The 20,934-nt window shown below is 42.9% G+C and overlaps 1 protein-coding gene across 1 annotated transcript; it reads left to right on the plus strand.

The window, feature by feature from the left end:
* Window positions 1-1,063: 1,063 nt before the first annotated feature.
* LOC124266115 lies at window positions 1,064-20,934 on the plus strand. The gene is made up of 7 exons (XM_046700928.1): window positions 1,064-1,639; window positions 8,050-9,031; window positions 9,933-10,200; window positions 10,427-10,656; window positions 16,760-17,635; window positions 18,844-19,111; window positions 19,819-20,934. The coding sequence occupies exons 2-7, from the start codon at window positions 8,171-8,173 to the stop codon at window positions 20,127-20,129; spliced, it is 2,814 nt and encodes a 937-aa protein (XP_046556884.1). The 5' UTR covers window positions 1,064-1,639; window positions 8,050-8,170; the 3' UTR covers window positions 20,130-20,934.

A 20,934-nucleotide genomic window follows, 5' to 3' on the forward strand; every position in this document is an offset into this window, starting at 1 on the left:
ATGTAGTTAACCCAATAAATGATTTCATCATTAACATCAAATATCAAAAGATATTCGAATTTTTACCCACGCACACACAACACACTGACCATTATGTCTTGGAGAAACTCATTAAACAACAAATGATAATTTTTACATTGATATATTATTCAGAGGTTTGGTTATTGTTGTCTTTGTTTTTGTTGTATTTTTATTGTGTTTTTTGTTTTGATTGTTTTTTTGTAGCTTATGTTTAGTTGTTTTGTTGTATTTTGTTAGTTCATTAATTGTTTTGTTGTGCCCCGGGTCGTTTTGTTTGTTTGTTTTGTTTGTTTGTTGAAGGGTCAACCGGGAGACAGTGTTTTCGTAGGCTGAACCAGTTCGTAGGCGCGGTGGATTCGTAGCCCAGACTGGTTCGTAGACGGTGATTTCGTAGACGTGTATTAATAATTGAATAATAGTATTTTGTAAACAAATTCATTTGATAATCACTTGGATTGTGTATAACGAAGTTGTTATGCTTTGTTTTCAGTACGAAACTATAAGGACAGCTAAGGACAAGAAAAGTGTGATTGAAGACAGACAACAGTGTTATGGAGACGGTGGAGACGGCGGGGATTGTGAGCGTCTCAAACCAACTGCATGAATGATTGTTTTAAAACTATAATGGATTTAATTTGTTTTCTATATTATGACGAAACTCTTCCGTCATGTTATGAATAAACCTAAAGTGTGTGTCTTAATATGTGAATGAATTAATGCATGCCGATATGTCTGGTGTTTGTTGCAGCTCTTATGCCGCCGGGGGCGTTGGGTGGCCTAGTGGTCAAAGCGTTCACTCGTCACGCTGAAGGCCCGGGTTCGATTCCACACATGGGTCCAAAGTGTGAAGCCCATTTCTGGTGGCCCCCGCCGTGATATTGCTGGAATATTGCTAAAAGCGGCGTAAAACTAAAACCTCAATCACTCACTCATCACCTTTATGCCGACGCATGTATTGTCAGTGAACACAATTAGTGAGGAGTTGGTTTAGATCGAAGCCGCTTGGAACAATAGTTCAGCAATAACCCGACGTGTCAACATTATGTAGGAAGAAAGCGATAGTAGCAATTCCTGTTACGCGTGTTAACACTTCGGAGAAGGTGCTGGTCAACGTGCAAATATATTCAAAGCGATGCAAAACAGTAACCCACGATCACAATGTATTTGGCATGCTCAAGGGAAGCAACTCTGCACGGCGAACTCTGACTACTATGGCTACCGGGACGCATTAATGGCAACGCTCAGTCACGCCTGAACGATTGACAAAAACCTGACAACTTTTGACAAATCAGAATGAGCAACACCCGCTTTTATTGCTTTACAGGTTTAACTCGGGATATACACAATGCAATGTGATTCAAATACATTTTACACGGAAGCAATAACTGAACAGTGCGTCACTGCACCTGTGTTATTGTAAGCTGCATCGACCCACGCGTGGCGACCTAGATGCAAGCCTTCGGCTGAATAACCAGTCTCGTATAAACACTGCTCAACAGGAAGTGGAAAACACGTATTTAGAAGCTGATGTACGGACACAAGACCTGCAGCGGAGAGCAGGCTCATCACACACAGCAAGCTAGGTCACCGGTTCATGGCAGCTGACTGTATTTAACAGGTAAACCCTCTCTTCATAGTCAGCTGTGTATATCGTCAGTAGGCTTACGAGCTGACAACTTACATATATACATATATACTATGGTCAATGAGTGTTGTTAAATATTTACGTCCATTAACCAGCTGTGTTTGTGTTCGGCGAGCTCACAGATGACTAAATTTCAGTGGATTTCGTGTTTTAAGTCACCGACGTTGTGCACAGCTGTGCCATGACGTGGCGTCCGTTTTTCAAGTCGAAACCGGACTGTAATTAAGTAAAATGCGGAAATTTGAGAGGCCGGACTTATTTGACAAGTTTGCGATGATCGGTTATTGGGTTCAAAGAGACCGACAGTTTTAAATAACTACAAAACGTACCGGCCAGCCTTCTCATCTAAACCTTGGCTGACCGTTGTACCCAACACCAGTCAGTGTGTATAGATGTGTATTGTGTAAATACGGAGAGACAGTCGACATGTATCAGCCGACTTCGCGGACGTAATGGCTCGGCATGGATGTGCCGAATACAACAGCCTGGATCAAGTACGTTATGTTTAGGATAGCTTCCACGCACTCTCCTCTGTCTTGTGTTTAATGCCGATGACTCGTTAGTATTCCGATCAGTATGACCAGTGCTATGCTGTACACTAGGTGAGGTGAGGTGAAATTAGGTGCTTGAGAATATTTCGCTCATATGACGACGTGCATGCGTGTGTATGTGTATGTGCGGCTGCTTGTACTAGCCCAGACTGAAGCTGGTTTTATAGTGCTCGCCCACTGTGATACCATGCCGCAGTGAAGCATGAACACCCCACTCAGACACATTATACTGACTCCGAGACGACCAGTCCTTGTTGTACCCATTAATGCCGAGCGCCAGGCAGGGACCAACAAGTACCATATTTTAACGTCTTTTGGTATGTCGCGGCCGGGGATCGAACCCGCGATCTTCCGCTCTCCGGGCGGACGCTCAACCACTACACCACGGAGGCGGTCTTGTTGTACACTAGTAAGGTGGTGCATTCGTGAATGACTAAGAACAACTGCAGTCTCAAATTACTCCATTACACCGGTGACACATTTACGCGTTATTATTACGACCCCATCGGAATGTTCACAGCAAAACTAAACGTGCATTACTAACTATATAGTTGGTGTGATTCATCGGTTTTATATGATTAACATCGCCGTATTTCCGGGTTGGAAAGTATGTGAAAGTACATGTGATGTCGCGGGGAGTAGCACAATAAGAAAGGCTAGCAAGCCAATGTTTTCGTGTAAGCCCGATAGATTGAAAAGCTTTATACAGATTGTATTGAGGGCTTGTCCAACCTTTTTAGCTAAAATCATGTGCAAGCCGGGTTTTTCTTATAATGGTAGCTAAGCCTCAGGGAGCGTTATCTCTCACTTGTTATAGTGTTGTTGTGAGAGGCAGACCCACACCCGTATACCCCGTCACCAAATATTGTTGTTGATTGACTGACGATATACCATGTGTGTTTGTGGGCCTGGACATTCTCCAGTATTGACAAACAGCAGTGATTGTACGATCAACCCCGTCGTAAGTGTAGCGCCCTCACACAACACCTGGTCGGTTTATTGACAATTATTGAGACATTGGAGACTGATGTAACAAATAATAATTATTCTATAACTGTATATTTGCTGTCGCGGTATAAGTTGAGGTGCGTGTTTCCTGCGGCGGCCTGTAAATAACCAGACAATCAAGTGATCAACATCATGAGCCTCGATCTATAACAATGCATATGGGGATGCGATGACCCCCGATCCTATTTATCGCCTCTTACGATAAGCATGGGTTGTTGGTGGAGACCAATTGTAACCCGGATGTTCACGGGTCAGAAGACCATGTGTAGGTTTATGCTCTCGCGAACAACTGTCTTCTTGATATGTGCTAACGTGCATGTCTGTTTCCTATTGTTGGTCGTGTCGGTCTACGTTTAGTTTAACTTCGCCTGTATCTGTAACTCCCGTAAAATTACTCAAGTGTTATTGTTTCCAAACACAGATGTTGACCACCACGTGCATGTTAGGGACCGTTCATAATTTATGGCTAGGGTGGGTGATGATGATTTTAATGGAGAAGCATGTACAATGTGAATATGTGATTATTCCCCCCCAAAAAAATAAAAAATGTATGTACAAAATAAGTGCCCCCTGCATGGCATGTACAAAATCAATGACACCCCCATAATTTCTAAGCATAGTTTGAAACATATTTTTAAGTACAAAATTGCTGACCCCCTCAGCTCCCTGGAACAAAATGGGTGGAAACCCCCTCCCACCCACCCACCCTTAAAAATCATCATTCAAACCCTTTCTTTCTTTCTCTCTTCCCCCAAAGCAATAAATTGCCTAGGTGGTACATGAGAATATAATGATATACAGTTAAACATAAATATACAATCAAAATGGCGGATACTAGAATAGTTACATAAATTATTATTATCACAATTCGTTTACAATTTCAGTGCACTTAACAAGGCATTTAGAAAATTAGCAAGGTTTTTTTAAATGTTTTGTTTTCTTTATTGAAAATAGCCGTTTAAGTTTAAACGGATTAGGCCATTCATAGAAATAATTTGGGATGTACATCATCCGCTGTTGGAGAAGAGCTTCACAGTTATAAAGGTAATGGAATTCGTCCCCAACAGACGGAGAATCGCAAAGTTTACAGAGTCTATTTTCTCTAAGAGTGTTGTACCAGCGTCCTGTTTCTATTAGTAAATTGTGATTTGATAACTTAAATCTAAGAATTGGACTATGTATAGATTTGGGAAGGAAGAGGTAGTTTTCAAAGCATGGATTGTCTTTAACATTTTGGTAAATTTTTTCTTTCGAACTAGACGCTAGTTCACATCGCCATTTTGTAAATATTGGTGTTTGAGTATTGTTTCTACTTTTGAAACCCAAAATTCTGATGAACATAGGAACGGGTAATCATACATTTCTGAGAGTCCACAATTATCTAAGATCTCTTTGAATAATTTAAACCATTTCAATTTAGGCAAAGTGTTTGGAGAAGAAGATATAATGTAATTGAATAAAAGGGTCGATAATTTCGATTTAAGGGTGTTTGTAGCCAGTTTATGCAAGAATGATATTATTCTTTTATATATCTTAACATATAGCGGATATCTTCCTAATTCCCCATAAAGCATGACATTGGGAGTTGAGTTTCGAAGACCACATGCATATTTTAGAAATTTTAGATGAGTTTTCTCTATTGTCGATAGACATTCAAAACCCCATATTTCTGAATCATACATTAATATAGGGACTATCATAGTATTGAAAGCTGATATCAAACAATCTAAAGGCAGATTCAAATTACGAGCTTTTTTCAACAGCGAAAACATTGCTTTAGTTGCATTTTCCACTAAACTTTTAATTGCTGTTACAAACCTTCCATTTCGATGGAGCTTGATACCAAGATAAGAGTAACTGTCAACAATTTCAATAGGCTTGTCCCCATAAGTAAAACATAATTTATTCTTTGAGTTTTTAGAGGGACCACTTCCAAAGGCAAAACATCTACTACCCCGAGTAGCGACATCTCCACCCCCGAAACATTGGACACGCGCTAATGCCCATATCACTGTTATTACGATAGTTTTACATATTGCTCAAAGATTTATAAACAGAGGACAGTACTGACTCCATCCGTCTTGTTTTGACTAAACTGGTTCTGCTGATAGTTTGCGCAGTAACTATAGCGCCTTGAGCCAACAGGCAGCGGTCAGAGAAGGTGGTGCGAATCTCCATTTATAGATGTGCCTGTGTAATGTCACTTATTACGAATGTAACCATGTACTGACTCCATCCGTGACGATTTGACTAAACTGGTTCTACTGTTTACACTGCCAGTGTTTGTATTGAGCGACAACACTATGTTGGTGTTTAAGAAACCGACCACGCCTGAGTACAGATCAGACTGACCTGGTATAGTGTGCTAAGAAACGTGTGCAAAATAGAATATGGACACTAACGTTAAATGCAGCTGCACACAACTGACTTTGTAAACAGGTATTGATGCACAGTCGATAGACAGTCAATATACAATACGTTTCATAACAAAATCAATGCAAATGCAGGCCTCTATGCAATTATAAAAGTATATATATAATATGTAAATAGTTAATTGAACAATTTCAAATATAGCATGCAGTGTGTCGTTTAATCAGTACGCCCGCCATATAGCTAAAATATTGCATTTATCAACAAACACACAACACTTACTAGTAAGTCAATATGCAACACGTAGCGGACTTGATGAATTCCACATGTTCGAGAACGCGTGCTCAATCGTGTCAATGAACAAGTTTCTTTTTCGAAACCGAGAACAAGTTATTTCTGTCAGCATGTACAGAATCAGATTATTGTCTACTCTGGTTTTTCATTCCTGCACGGTTTCTATAGTTACCGTAGTGAATCGTAGTATGTCTTAGGCTTCGATTATATTCAAATTAAAATGTTTATTGAGCGAAAGGCCATAGGCCAATTTTACATGAAGTGCAGATGGCACAGTATAGGATCACTTTAACAAAAGATTCACATTGCATTTAAAATACTTGCTGCTCTTGAAGGCATATTTGAAATATAACCTAACAGATGTTAAACCTTGATAGTTTGTGGTTGGTATAAAGCGAATAAATACTTGTACTGAAGACCGAATCAAAATATTTATTTGGTATGTACATGTATTGCTATCGAATGTTGTTTAATGATGGGCATATAAGGGTGAAATGGTACAGATCTTCAATATTGTTTAAAGGTCACATGCAACCAAAAAATCAAACATAATTAAAACACAATTATCACTTATTCGTGACATATAATATACATTGCTGGTTATGAAAAAACATATAAACAAAATGATAAGCGTACAATCGCAAATCAAAAGTACAATATTGTGTACTTCGGTTTACTTACCAAGAAACGAAGCAGCCGGGATACCGAACCCAGTCAGAGCGGGTGGGTGTGCACTCAAGTGTAACGGCTGGTTCATTTGCATATGCCCTCACGGCTTATTGTGTGTGTATATGTAGAGATGTTGGGTTTTGTAAATACATGCTCATTTTTTGCGTATAACATTTTGCAATCAACAGACATCATAACATGTCATTTGTTCAACTATCACACCTGCCTGTCTGTGTAATTACATAATATGACAGAGACCAAACTCGGGCCATAAATCAATGCATTTTGTTTATGGTGTATAGTCTGATTGGTGTTAAGTTCAAATTACATGTGGTCAGTGATAGCAGATGTGTATTGAATATTTTCATTAGCAGACAGGCAGGCAGACACACAGATGTCAATAAAACAAGACATTGAGTTTTGTCTGTGACAACGACATATCTATATCACAGTTAGAAATTCTGTCAACGCTAAATAATGACGTTGCTTTTAAGTATCGAACTGAGAAAGTGACTCGGTAAGAAGAACGTGTGGTGAAATTATATAAACAGTTAATTTACTGTCATAACATATAAAAAGCTCGCGCCTGTGAGATATCAACAAAACATTAGAAAAATAGCTCACACCAAAGCCTTCACCGAGTATTCACCGGACAACCAGCTTCCAAGTTGCGCGAACCTATTTCACTGCGCACATGCTATGAGCGCAGCCCAGCTGTTGAAACCCGTTTTCCCCAGAAAAGTCTGGGGAAAATGAGTGAAACGTTTGAACTCCGATTTCGCGCGTTTTTTTTCATCGCGTTATTTTTCAACTTTATAAGTTGAATTTGCATTTTTGACGCTTTTTTTCGGTAAGTCCATACCGAAAGGTATCAGAATCTGCAAAGTTGTGTTTTACGTTGCATGTGACCTTTAAGCTACGATATGTACACACCCTTTGCAATTGTAAGATGTCTTCCGGTATCAATATTTAGCCCTGTACATCAAACTCGAACACGAGCAAGTCGGTTGCAAATGTACACAAGGTCGAATCTATTACATTTTAAGAATTGCATATTAAGAATGACGTCATATCATAAGATATCATGGCCCTCTTGTGCTATATATAATAAATTAGGGACAGGAATATGCATTATTTATGATATTGACAATGAGCTGATGATTTATTTTAGGAAGGAAACATAAAGCTGTTTCGAGCTCCAAATGCTAAAATTGAACTCCTCATTTACTAATGAATTGAAGACGATTTTAAAGAAACCATAATATCAAACTCTTGGACGTGGTTATGTAAGAGGTTTGCTGAAGGTGGGCGCCGATATGTATCCTGGTTACGACAACTATTTATGACAGACATTTGTTTACAACAACAGAATACTTAATAAAAATCTGCATCTCGGAAAGTCTGTTTAATATTGTAAGCATGATGGTATTTATTTCGGCGTGTTGTGAAAATGGCGTATCGGCACCTTCAACAAGTCTCTTTCTGTTGCAGACTGACAGGACAGACACAGATGGGCAGACAGCTTTAGACATGACAACAATACAAGATTTAACTACATTTTAGAAGCTAACAATTCCCTAGTCCTTTCGATCCGACATCTGAAAGTCTCACAATGGAGGATTCTTTAGATGAAGACGATTATATAACTGCTGTACCTCCAATCAACCCTATCAAAAATACTATTGTCCTCTCCACTTCGTTTCTGCTATGTTACACGGCCTTCCAAGCCATTCAGAACCTTCAGAGCAGCCTGAACCAAGCTGCAGATCTCGGAGTCACGTCGTTGGCATGTGTATACGGAATGATCATTCTGGCTGGGATACTGTCGCCGATGATTATACATAAAATAGGCACTAAACGTGCTCTCGTTTTAGGATGGGCTTCCCACTGTATATACACTGCCGCTAACTTCTACCCGACGTGGGGAACGTTGATCCCGGCCTCGTTGCTGCTGGGCTTCTTTGTGGCTCCAATGTGGACGTCTCAAGGCGTGTATATCACAACAATGGCGGATATTTACAGCCGAAATAATAACGTAGGAAACCACGAAGCTATGAGCAAGCTGTACGGTATATTTGGTCTTCTTTTTCAAGCAGCTCAAATCACCGGAAGCCTCATTGCTTCGCTTGTACTTTTTCGCGATGCGAAGGAAGATTTTCCCGCCAACGTGACGAGAATATGTGGAGCAGACGACTGCCCTGGAATAGCTAGCAGCACGACCAAGATCCCTCGTCCATCAGAATCTCTTGTGAACATACTGATGGGAGTGTATTTCACGTGTGCCTTTCTGGGTCTACTCCTGACCATGTGTTGCCTGACTCCAGTGACGAGGCTCAGTCTTACAGACGCCACGCCGGCGTCCAAGGTCCTGGAGTGGTTTACGTCGCTGAAGGATGTCAATCTGGTGCTGCTTCTGCCCTTCTACTTCGCCAAGTCGATGGTTGTCGCCATCCTGCTTACCAGTTTCACCAAGGTGAGAATGTCTCAGGGACCCAAAGGGGAACACAACAATTATATTTTCTATATTTTTCACAACATATTCTCTCAGGACTTCCCACAAGTCCAGCATACAATTCTGTTTTTGTAAATCGTGAGCCATTATCTTTGCCAGTATTTTTAGATGATTTTTTAAGTCGTCAGTATTTTCCAAAAAAGTGTCTTGAGCTAGGTACTGTACATATTTGACGACATTCCACTTTGTGTCATTTTTTATTATCTAACATACTTATATCTTTCCATTCAGTTATGGAATACAGTTCTAACGTAGTGGAAAAATATTTACTAAATCTGTTGATTCTGCTTCTGGAACCAGGCCCCGAGTTCCCGAAAAAAACTTAAGTCTGAGTTTTGACTTCAGTTAGTTTTAACTCAAATTTGAGCCAAAGCAGGAAAATACATTTCCCAGAATAAACTGAAATGGATATAAAACTCAAACTTAGTACACAATTTGAGTTAGGTAGATATGTTACATAAATTATTTTGTCTTTTTGGTTTTAGAAATGCGACTGAGTTAGAAACTTAGCTGTTTAAAATTGTCAAACTCAGCTTGAAATTTGAGTAAAAACTTCAGTTTGTTTCGAGAAATCGGCCCATGGAGGTTCCAGTGAATAGGATTACATCAAGAGACGTATTGTGACGTTAGTATTACGTCCTTATGACGCATAATGACCCCAGAAGTCCTGGCTCTGGCAACTGCGAGAACAATAACGTGACATACTTAACAACCTCATCCTCAACAAAAACACGTAAGCATTAAATTGATATTAAAATACTGGTACCAGTTTTTATTCTTTGTTTCGTCAATCAAGTATTATAACGAGCACAGTTAAGTTTAACCCAATTTAGTATTTCAATGACCTTGACCTTCTTTCTAGGCCTACGTGAGCTGCACTGTGGGAATCAAGATGGTTGGTTACGTGATGGCGTGTTACGGAGGCGCCACGTCTCTTGTGTCATACGTCGTGGGAAAGCTGGCAAAGTACATCAGCCGGTACCCACTCTTTGCTGCTTCGTATTTACTGGAACTTGGGGCTTTGCTCTTCATGTTGCTATGGAAACCGAGTCCCGACAAGCTGTATATAAACTTTCTTTTCACCCTGGTGTGTGCGGCCAGTGACGGCATATGGCAGACTCAGAGTGGATGTAAGTGTACAATAGTTTTTAATTCTTTTGATAGAAATTATATCCAAACTGTCATATCTGTCACCTAACTGTATTGTCAGCCAGGGAACAATAGAAACTGCCAACATGGCTGACGACTAAAAATAGAATGGTGGAATTTGATGTCGACAGGAATTATATATTATTTAGATATGACGCAATGCTACCAAAGTTTAACCCCCATCAAAGTTCCATATTTCTGTTTCAGCCCTGGTTGGTATATTTTTTGCCCACAAGAGGGAGGTTGCCTTCGCCATATTTTCAACGTTCGGGTCTGTGGCTTTCGCCATTACCCTGGCGTACGACCAGTACGTGTGTCTCAGCACGAAGCTGTACACTAGTATCGCGCTGTGGGTTCTGGGATCGATCTGTTACATTACGGTGGAGCTAAAAGTTGCATTTGAAAAGAACACTGTCCATGAATATGAAGAAATCAATTAAACGGGAAAAACTGTCGGTTCTTGAAGACGACCAGATCTTTGCACTGATAAACGTGAAATGGAGTAAGGATGTGAAAAGTAACTACCCGAAGCCATTGCACAGTACTGTTAGAAACCAGACGAAGTTCCATGGTAATACAGTTTCTAAGGAAATGGCAATGGTGAGGCTGTGGACTTGTGTTTGATTAAAACGTCTTCGTATGTGGCTTTTAGGGGCTGGTTGACGTACGCATGTTTGTGTTAATGTTAAGACCCGAAAAGTCCTCTACATCCACTACTCAGGAGCGGGTCTCTTGGAAAATGTATTTTTAAAACAGTGTGTTTTGCTGCTTGGTTTTAACTTTGGCCAAACAGTACGGGGTTAACTAACCTGGTGACGACTGGACTACTAACAGTTGGTTTAGCTTCAATGTAAACTTGCCCTTGGTACAATTATTCTATAGCTGTTATCGTCGTGGAAGATGGCGGTTGTGGAACTGGAGACGCACCTGGCAAGCCATGTAATGTGAAATATGTTATAGACTTACGTATGGTCTGGTTCATAACCAGACGGTGTTTTAAAACATTTGATACATCGATGTGATTGATTAAAGTGACCTACAACTTTCTATACATGTGGATATGTTTATCATTGAAACACTTTATCCCCACATAGCCCATTTCCTGCCATGCCAGAACAGTTTCCCAAATCCAAGCTACAACAGTATATTCTGTTTATCAGAGAACATTTTTTTTCCCAAAACTTTCCGGGGCAGAATATTTCATCCAACAGTGCAACAACATTTTACGTAGATGTGCATATATTATCAGTGAATCAGTTCCTTCTCGAAATTTCCAGGGGTAGGATATTTCCGCCAAACGTGCTACAACATTTTACATACGTGTGTATATATTTTCAATGAAACAGTTCCTTTCTCCAGACTTTAAGGGGCAAAATATTTCCGCCAAATGAACTACAACATTTTACATGTGTGCATATATTTTCAGTGACACAGTTCCATCTCCAAACTTTACGGGGCAGAATATTTCATTTCTGCCATCTAAGCTATAACATTCTGAATATGTATGTATATATCATCAGAGAACATGTCCTTTCTCTAAACTTGATTCCTAAGTTGAAACTAATACCCTAGTTAACTGGATGTAATTAACAATTGTATTTTAAAACTTTAATACAAATCACTACAAAGGCAATAGAGTGGCAGCGCAGATTCAGGGGAGGTAATATGATACAAAGGCAGTGGATGCAGCAATAAAAACAGTGACGGGAATATTCCCCTCTCAGCAGAGGATCCAAGGTATAATGATTTTCCCCGGGGGAGTTTAGTGCCAACTGAAATGATGGATTTGTGCTCATGATTATTTTTCTAAAAATGGGTTTGTATGTCGAATATTTGAAATAGGCAAACCGCCGTCATTAAGCTTGGAAGTTCTGGGAAGTGAGGTGAGGTGAGGTGAACTTGGGTTTAACGTCGTGCTTGAGAATATTTCGCTCATATGACGACGTGCACGCGTGTGTATGTGTATGTGCGGCTGCTTGTACTAGCCCAGACTGAAGCTGGTTTTATAGTGCTAGCCCACTGAGATACCATGCCGCAGTGAAGCATGAATACCCCACTCAGACACATTATACTGACTCCGAGACGACCAGTCCTTGTTGTACCCATTAATGCCGAGCGCCAGACAGGGACCAACAAGTACCATATTTTAACGTCTTTTGGTATGACGCGGTCGGGGATCGAACCCGCGACCTTCCGCTCTCCGGGCGGATGCTCTAACCACTACACCACGGAGGCGGTTTACCCTAGTGGATGCAATTGGTGAAGCTTATTTTTGTTGTCATCCGCTTAAATGTTGTTGGAATGTTGCTTAAAACGGCGTAAATCGTAGTCAGCTGTCATTTGTGTTCATGCATATAACGGTGTCTGATGGTGCCAAGCCCTTGTTAGTGGTATCCTTTATTTGAAAGTTGAATTTTTTCTGTTCTTCCTGCACTTCAGTTATTTAAAACGCTCTGATTTTTATCGAAAGAAAGAACTTGTCAAATACATGAAAAGCATAATTTTGTTTCAGGATGAAGAAAAAATACAGAAATTCTCTTTAAAAATAAATGTGGCAAGGTATTGTTTTTCATTTAAGGTAATAGTTTTAATTAAACACATATCTTGATGTGCAGTTGTATCTGAAGAAACATTTAGTCTCCTTACAAAGCAGCTTTTACGTTGAGATATAACGTGTGACATGTATCGTCGTGTTGGGCAGGACAGAAGCCCTGGAAACTGCCAGGGACAGCCGAATAGGGTCACCCACACCACTACTCTCCCTAACCAAGGTTGCTGAACCGAATAGGGTCACCCACACCACTACTCTCCCTAACAAAGGTTGCTGAACAGAATAGGGTCACCCACACCACTACTCTCCCTAACCAAGGTTGCTGAACAGAATAGGGTCACCCACACCACTACTCTCCCTAACAAAGGTTGCTGAACCGAATAGGGTCACCCACACCACTACTCTCCCTAACAAAGGTTGCTGAACAGAATAGGGTCACCCACACCACTACTCTCCCTAACAAAGGTAGCTGAACCGAATAGGGTCACCCACACCACTACTCTCCCTAACAAAGGTTGCTGAACAGAATAGGGTCACCCACACCACTACTCTCCCTAACAAAGGTAGCTGAACCGAATAGGGTCACCCACACCACTACTCTCCCTAACCAAGGTTGCTGAACAGAATAGGGTCACCCACACCACTACTCTCCCTAACAAAGGTTGCTGAACAGAATAGGGTCACCCACCACTACTCTCCCCACACCACTAACCAAGGTTGCTGAACAGAATAGGGTCACCCACACCACTACTCTCCCTAACAAAGGTTCCCTAACCAAGGTTGTTGAACAGAATAGGGTCACCACTACTCTCCCTAACCAAGGTTGCTGAACAGAATAGGGTCACCCACACCACTACTCTCCTAACAAGGTTGCTGAACAGAATAGGGTCACCCACACCACTACTCTCTCCTAACAAAGGTTGCTGAACAGAATAGGGTCACCCACACCACTACTCTCCCCCTAACAAAGGTTGCTGAACAGAATAGGGTCACCCACACCACTACTCTCCCTAACAAAGGTTGCTGAACAGAATAGGGTCACCCACACCACTACTCTCTCCCTAACAAAGGTTGCTGAACAGAATAGGGTCACCCACACCACTACTACCCTCCCTAACCAAGGTTGCCGAACAGAATAGGGTCACCCACACCACCTCTCCTCTAACTTGCTGACTATAGGTTGCTGAACCGAATAGGGTCACCACACACCACTACTCTCCCTAACCAAGGTTGCTGAACCGAATAGGGTCACCCACACAACTACTCTCCCTAACCAAGGTTGCTGAACAGATTAGGGTCACCCACACAACTACTCTCCCTAACAAAGGTTGCTGAACAGAATAGGGTCACCCACACCACTACTCTCCCTAACCAAGGTTGCTGAACAGAATAGGGTCACCCACACAACTGCTCTCCCTAACCAAGGTTGCTGAACAGATTATGGTCACCCACACAACTACTCTCCCTAACCAAGGTTGCTGAACAGAATAGGGTCACGCACACCACTACTCTCCCTAACCAAGGTTGCTGAACAGAATAGGGTCACCCACACCACTACTCTCCCTAACCAAGGTTGCTGAACCGATTTGGGTCACCCACACAACTGCTCTCCCTAACAAAGGTAGCTGAACAGAATAGGGTCAGCCACACCACTACTCTCCCTAACCAAGGTTGCTGAACAGAATAGGGTCACCCACACCACTACTCTCCCTAACCAAGGTTGCTGAACAGAATAGGGTCACCCACACCACTACTCTCCCTAACCAAGGTTGCTGAACCGAATAGGGTCACCCACACCAGTACTCTCCCTAACAAAGGTTGCTGAACAGAATAGGGTCACCCACACCACTACTCTCCCTAACAAAGGTTGCTGAACCGAATAGGGTCACCCACATCACTACTCTCCCTAACCAAGGTTGCTGAACAGAATAGGGTCACCCACACCACTACTCTCCCTAACAAAGGTTGCTGAACCGAATAGGGTCAGCCACACCACTACTCTCCCTAACAAAGGTTGCTGAACAGAATAGGGTCACCCACACCACTACTCTCCCTAACAAAGGTTGCTGAACCGAATAGGGTCAGCCACACCACTACCCTCCCTAACAAAGGTTGCTGAACAGAATAGGGTCACCCACACCACTTCTCTCCCTAACAAAGGTTGCTGAACCGAATAGGGTCACCCACACCACTACTCTCCCTAACCAAGGTTGCTGAACCGAATAGGGTCACCCACACCACTACTCTCCCTAACAAAGGTTGCTGAACAGAATAGGGTCACCCACACCACTACTCTCCCTAACCAAGGTTGCTGAACAGAATAGGGTCACCCACACCACTACTCTCCCTAACAAAGGTTGCTGAACAGAATAGGGTCACCCACACCACTACTCTCCCTAACATAGGTTGCTGAACCGAATAGGGTCACCCACACCACTACCCTCCCTAACCAAGGTTGCCGAACAGAATAGGGTCACCCACACCACTACTCTCTAACAAAGGTTGCTGAACCGAATAGGGTCACCCACACCACTACTCTCCCTAACCAAGGTTGCTGAACCGAATAGGGTCACCCACACAACTACTCTCCCTAACCAAGGTTGCTGAACGGATTAGGGTCACCCACACAACTACTCTCCCTAACAAAGGTTGCTGAACAGAATAGGGTCACCCACACCACTACTCTCCCTAACCAAGGTTGCTGAACAGAATAGGGTCACCCACACCACTACCCTCCCTAACCAAGGTTGCCGAACAGAATAGGGTCACCCACACCACTACTCTCCCTAACCAAGGTTGCTGAACAGAATAGGGTCACCCACACCACTACTCTCCCTAACAAAGGTTGCTGAACAGAATAGGGTCACCCACACCACTACTCTCCCTAACAAAGGTTGCTGAACCGAATAGGGTCACCCACACCACTACCCTCCCTAACCAAGGTTGCCGAACAGAATAGGGTCACCTACACCACTACTCTCCCTAACCAAGGTTGCTGAACAGAATAGGGTCACCCACACCACTACTCTCCCTAACAAAGGTTGCTGAACAGAATAGGGTCACCCACACCACTACTCTCCCTAACAAAGGTTGCTGAACCGAATAGGGTCACCCACACCACTACCCTCCCTAACCAAGGTTGCCGAACAGAATAGGGTCACCCACACCACTACTCTCCCTAACAAAGGTTGCTGAACTTTGATCTTTGACCTCTGCGTTCTTATCGTGCGACAAAGGTTCTCTATTAGATCATTTACGACGTCTGGAGGTTTGATTTTAAGCGCGTAGTTAAGTTGCAAGAACTGACAGTTCCCCAGGCCTAATGCCACTTTATAGCGTATTCCATGCTGTTTTCTTGTGAAAGGGGATCTCAACTACATGATCGGCTGGCGATCTTAAGTCAATGCGTGTACTTCGTAATAAGTCTATTTGGTGTGGAGATGGGATGTGTCTGTGCTGACGGAGTAATAGTCGATTTATCGAGCCTAAAGATGATATTTGTCTCTTAAAGGGAGTCTGTGATCCATTACCTGGCTCCCCTTGTCGGCCTTGTACAGGACATACCAGTCAGTGCCTTCTGGGACACCGAGACTTTGTGTAATTAATCATTTACTGTTAGCTTAGTTAATGATAATCATGATATTAATTCTAAAGCGCATGGTGTCCATCGACAGGTGCTCACTGGCGCTATGACAAAGTTAAAACCAAATCCAACCTTTTTGGAACTGGTAGACAGTGAAAATGACCTTTGGCACTGACCTGAACCGTTTCCCCGGTAACAACATTTTGTGACTAATTGCAGGATGTGGCGCTGTTGCGTCAGGTATTGCCTGGAAACAGGTAATCAAGACATGGATCAATATTAACATACAGTTTACATGAAGTATTATCAATTTCAGACCTGGTGAAACGTATCGTAACTCTCTCATCCGTTCCTTTCTCAACCTTGTGTTTGATGGTGGTCGGCAGCTTCAGCTATTTGACGACAGCGTCCTCTACACATGGCGGACGATGCCCTCAAAGTGAACCTCGACGACGGCCTCAGCATCCCAATGAAGCCTATGAAAAACACCATCGTCTTGGCCTTCTCCTTCTTCACCATCTACACGGCCTTTCAGGGATTACAGAACCTCACAACCAGCATCCTCCAGGCTGAGGGACTAGGAGTTGCCTCCCTTGCTTGTATATACTCCAGTTGTATCTTGACCTCAGCGATAAGCCCATTATACATTCAGTGTGTAGGATTAAAACCGACGTTTATTCTGGCCTTCGTCAGCCACTGTCTATATTGTCTCAGTTACTTCCATACAACATGGTGGACCTTGATACCGTCATCTATTCTGTTAGGTCTGACAGTATCGCCCATGTGGAATTCTCGTCATTTGTACATAAACGCCATGGGGACCTGGCATAGTAAAGCAAAAAAGGTGGACCTTCATGGCTCACTCAGTAAACACAATGGAATCTTCTATGCCTGCTTCTGCTTAGCCCAAGTGACAGGGAACGTTTTGTCGTCTGTAATTCTTCATCAAAGTTCAACTGACCAATCAGATCTGAATCAGACAAAGATCTGCGGCGCTGACGATTGTCCCGGGATCGAGAACAAGACGACAATAATTGTCCAACCGGAACCTGCTGTGGTCAACACGTTGTTTGGGGTCTATCTGGCCTGCCAGTTACTGGGACTTGGGGCCACCGTGTTATTTCTTAGACCACTGAAACTGGAAGGGAGTGACCAGACGAGCCTTATAAGGACGTCGTTGGCGTGCTGCACGGTCCTGAAGAAGAAGGTGTTGTTCCTGTTGATGCCGCTGTCCTTATCTCAGGCTATGAACACGTCCATTCTGCTCACTAATTTCACTAAGGTAGGTTCGAAATACCGATTGAGAGAACGGATTCGCCACTCCTTAGAGCGAGTCAGAGAGTAATTTAAAACGTCGTTTTAACATTGATTCAGTCACATGACGACGACCGCCATAAGATGGTTCATAGAACCTCGAGGTAGGTCATTTCTTGGACACTACCACTCACAGATCATTGTTCATAATTGGGACGAACCTACTGGTAGGATCCTTATATGGCCAAGTGACGTAACTATGAACGGCGAAGGGCGGCGGCGTAGCATTGTGGTCAAAGCGTTCGCTCGTCACGCCGAAGACCCGGGTTCGATTTCCCACATGGGTACACTGTGTCAAGCCCATTTCTGGTGTCCCCCGTAGTGATATTGCTGGAATATTGCTAAAAGCGCTTTATGCTAAACTCATTCACTCACAAAAAACCACCTAATATTTTTCTCCGAGTCTCATTTGCTAGTCTTAACACAAGTGTCTGGACTGCACATGCCAGAATTGATGTAGATCATAGAATGGAAATCACAGACAACCTGTAGCCTACATGTAGGATCAAAACTGGGGTTAATTACTGGAATCATATAGAAACTCTGAGGACAAGCATATATAATTTAAAATCTGCGAACCAAACACAAATGTATTTGTACGCAGAGTCTATTTTGGGGGGTAATTAGGACTCGGGGTACCCGAAGGGCCGCGGGGTACCCGAGTCCTGATTACCCCCCTAAATAGACTCTGTGTACTGACGCATTCGTCACCACTCGTCATTTTCCGTAAACTTCAAGGCAGCTTATTCCGGAATAACGAGTCGACCGTGAAAGGTATTGGCGATATCGCATTGTGTCCATCTGGCGTGGATCGTTTGCACTGTTTTGCCGTCAGGAATAGCTGCAGTATTGCTGCCTAGAACAAAATGAATTCAGTCACGAATGGACATATATTTAAGATAACTACAGATCAGTGTTCCCGTCATTTAGGCGCCGCTATACCAAAGTCTGACTGAGTTTTGGTTTTACGCCGCTTTTAGCAATATTCCAGCAACATCACGGCGGGGGACACCAGAAATGAGCTTCACACATTGTACCCATGTGGTGATTCGAACCCGGGTCTTCGGCGTGACGAGCCAACGCTTTAACCACTAGGCTACCCCACCGCCCCTACTATACCAAAGTAGTCCTCACGGGCATTTTCTCCTGTAACTCTCATCATGACTTTATTTCCAGGCCTTCGTCAGCTGCTCTGTTGGAGTGAAGATGGTGGGCTACGTCATGACGACATTCGGTATAGTATCGGCACTGTCCGCCGTAACCTTCGGACATGTCGCCAAACGCACTGGTCGTCAACCTCTCATAGCTTTTACACTGGTTTTAGACATCATCACCCTAGTGGCGCTGTTGCTATGGAAACCTCTTCCTGAAGAATTTTACCTGTTATTTGTAATGCCATCGATCTGGGCGGTCGGGGACGGCATCTGGATGAGTCAAATCACGTGTAAGGCAAACATATATTTCACCGACATAGTTCGATTGATTGATTGATTGACTGATTGATTGAAGCCGCACTCAGCAATATTTTAGCTATATGACTGTGGTCTGTAACTAATCGAGTCTGGACCAGACAATCCAGTGATCAACAGCATGAGCATCAACCTACGCAACTGGAAAACGATGACATCTGTCAACTAAGTCGACGAACCTGACCACCCGATCCCGTTAGTCGCCTCTTACGACAAGCATGAATACTGTATATTGAAGACTAGTTGTAACCCGGATCTTCTCGGGTAACACATAGTTCGTGAGACAGAGTGCTGGGAGCGTCCTATGCCCGTCCGTGTGTGGGATTTTGATTTCTTAAATGTTAGTTTATATCCTTCACGAAATCGGATGCAATTTGTTCAAAACGTTTTTGCAGTGTCTGCTCGGAGTGTCAGTTTCGGTTGTTCGATCCCGCCAAACCAAAAGCCGACGTTACTTGATGTTGCCCTGCCTGTCGCCGGGCATCTAGGGGATTAAACACGGACTAGCTGTCTCAGTCAATATGATGTGTTGGTGTGTGTTATCAGTGTTACAACTACGGCATGCTATGTCACCAGGCCTCTGTAAAACTGGAAGTACTGATGCATGCACGTGATTGTATGAGAGCGAAATGAACACTTTCTCACCTCACCTCACCTCACCTCACCCTATGTTTACTTCCAGCTTTGATCGCCATGGCCTTCCCCAATCACCAGCCCGCTGTGTTTTCCAACCTTGGTACTCTGGGCAGTATTGGTTTCACCTTCGTGCTCGTCACAGACCGCCTCATGTGTCTCCGGAGCAAGTTCTACATCGCCATATTTCTGTGGTCGTTGGGGGTGGTAGGCTACATCGCACTGGAGATCGTCCTCAAGTTGATGCCGACAGATGAAGCGTCTGCCTCCTACCATCGTGTGAGCAGAATGTCAGATGACGAGGACTCTGATGACGTCGTTGAGTTTGACAGCAAAACTCTTCAATCCAAGGTGGATTAGGAGAAAATTGCTTCTTATTCTTCAAGTACCTGTAAGGCCATGACTACCACACCACTCACACTTCAAATAGGTGGCGTTACATGGTCGCTTGGAAACTAGGTCCCGATCCACAAAGCGTTCGTAACGTTACGACCTGTCGTAACTCTATAGTTTACCATAGGCTTACGAATGTTGTAGCGCTACGAACGCTTTGTGGATCGGGCCCCTGGAAGGGTTAAAGTGTCAGTCGTCCAAAAATACGATCGGTGACCCACGTGGTGGTCTCGAATGTCGCTGAAGTGGTGTAAAAACATATACTGACTGACAAACCTTACTTAAAGTATTACCGGTTCTTCTCTACGACCTGTAACTCTTGCTCAGAGTTTACTTTTGATGGCATGATAAATGCATACTTAGAACAATGTGGTGGTCTCGAATGTCGCTGAAGTGGTGTAAAAACATATACTGACTGACAAACCTTACTTAAAGTATTACCGGTTCTTCTCTACGACCTGTAACTCTTGCTCAGAGTTTACTTTTGATGGCATGATAAATGCATACGTAGAAGAATGTAATTGGACAAAAGACTGGAATATAGATACTCAAAATAGTTCAAAATATTAGCCAGTCGGAATGAAGAAATGCGCTGTAAATTCTTCAGGGCAAATGCGCGCCTATTCTTTTAACGATGTCAACGTTGCTTGTGGTTCGACAACAATTGCTATGGAAAACGCGACTCATCGACCTACGCACGATCGTAGCTCCCATACTTTAGCACACATTTAAGATAGTCCTACTATTAGGGTCGTACTTCGACCCATCGTAA

Source organism: Haliotis rubra, unplaced genomic scaffold (genome assembly GCF_003918875.1).
Source record: "Haliotis rubra isolate DU_JTF1 unplaced genomic scaffold, ASM391887v1 Scf123, whole genome shotgun sequence".
In the NCBI taxonomy this organism is placed as follows: Eukaryota; Metazoa; Mollusca; class Gastropoda; order Lepetellida; family Haliotidae; genus Haliotis; species Haliotis rubra.

Bases quoted from the DNA above. Each gene is read 5' to 3' on its own strand.
- LOC124266115 (XM_046700928.1), top strand. From the start codon at position 8,171: ATGGAGGATTCTTTAGATGAAGACGATTATATAACTGCTGTACCTCCA. The intron at 10,657-16,759 runs TAAACGGGAAAA...ATTTGACGACAG, and splicing joins ATGAATATGAAGAAATCAAT to CGTCCTCTACACATGGCGGA. The intron at 19,112-19,818 runs GTAAGGCAAACA...GTTTACTTCCAG, and splicing joins CTGGATGAGTCAAATCACGT to CTTTGATCGCCATGGCCTTC.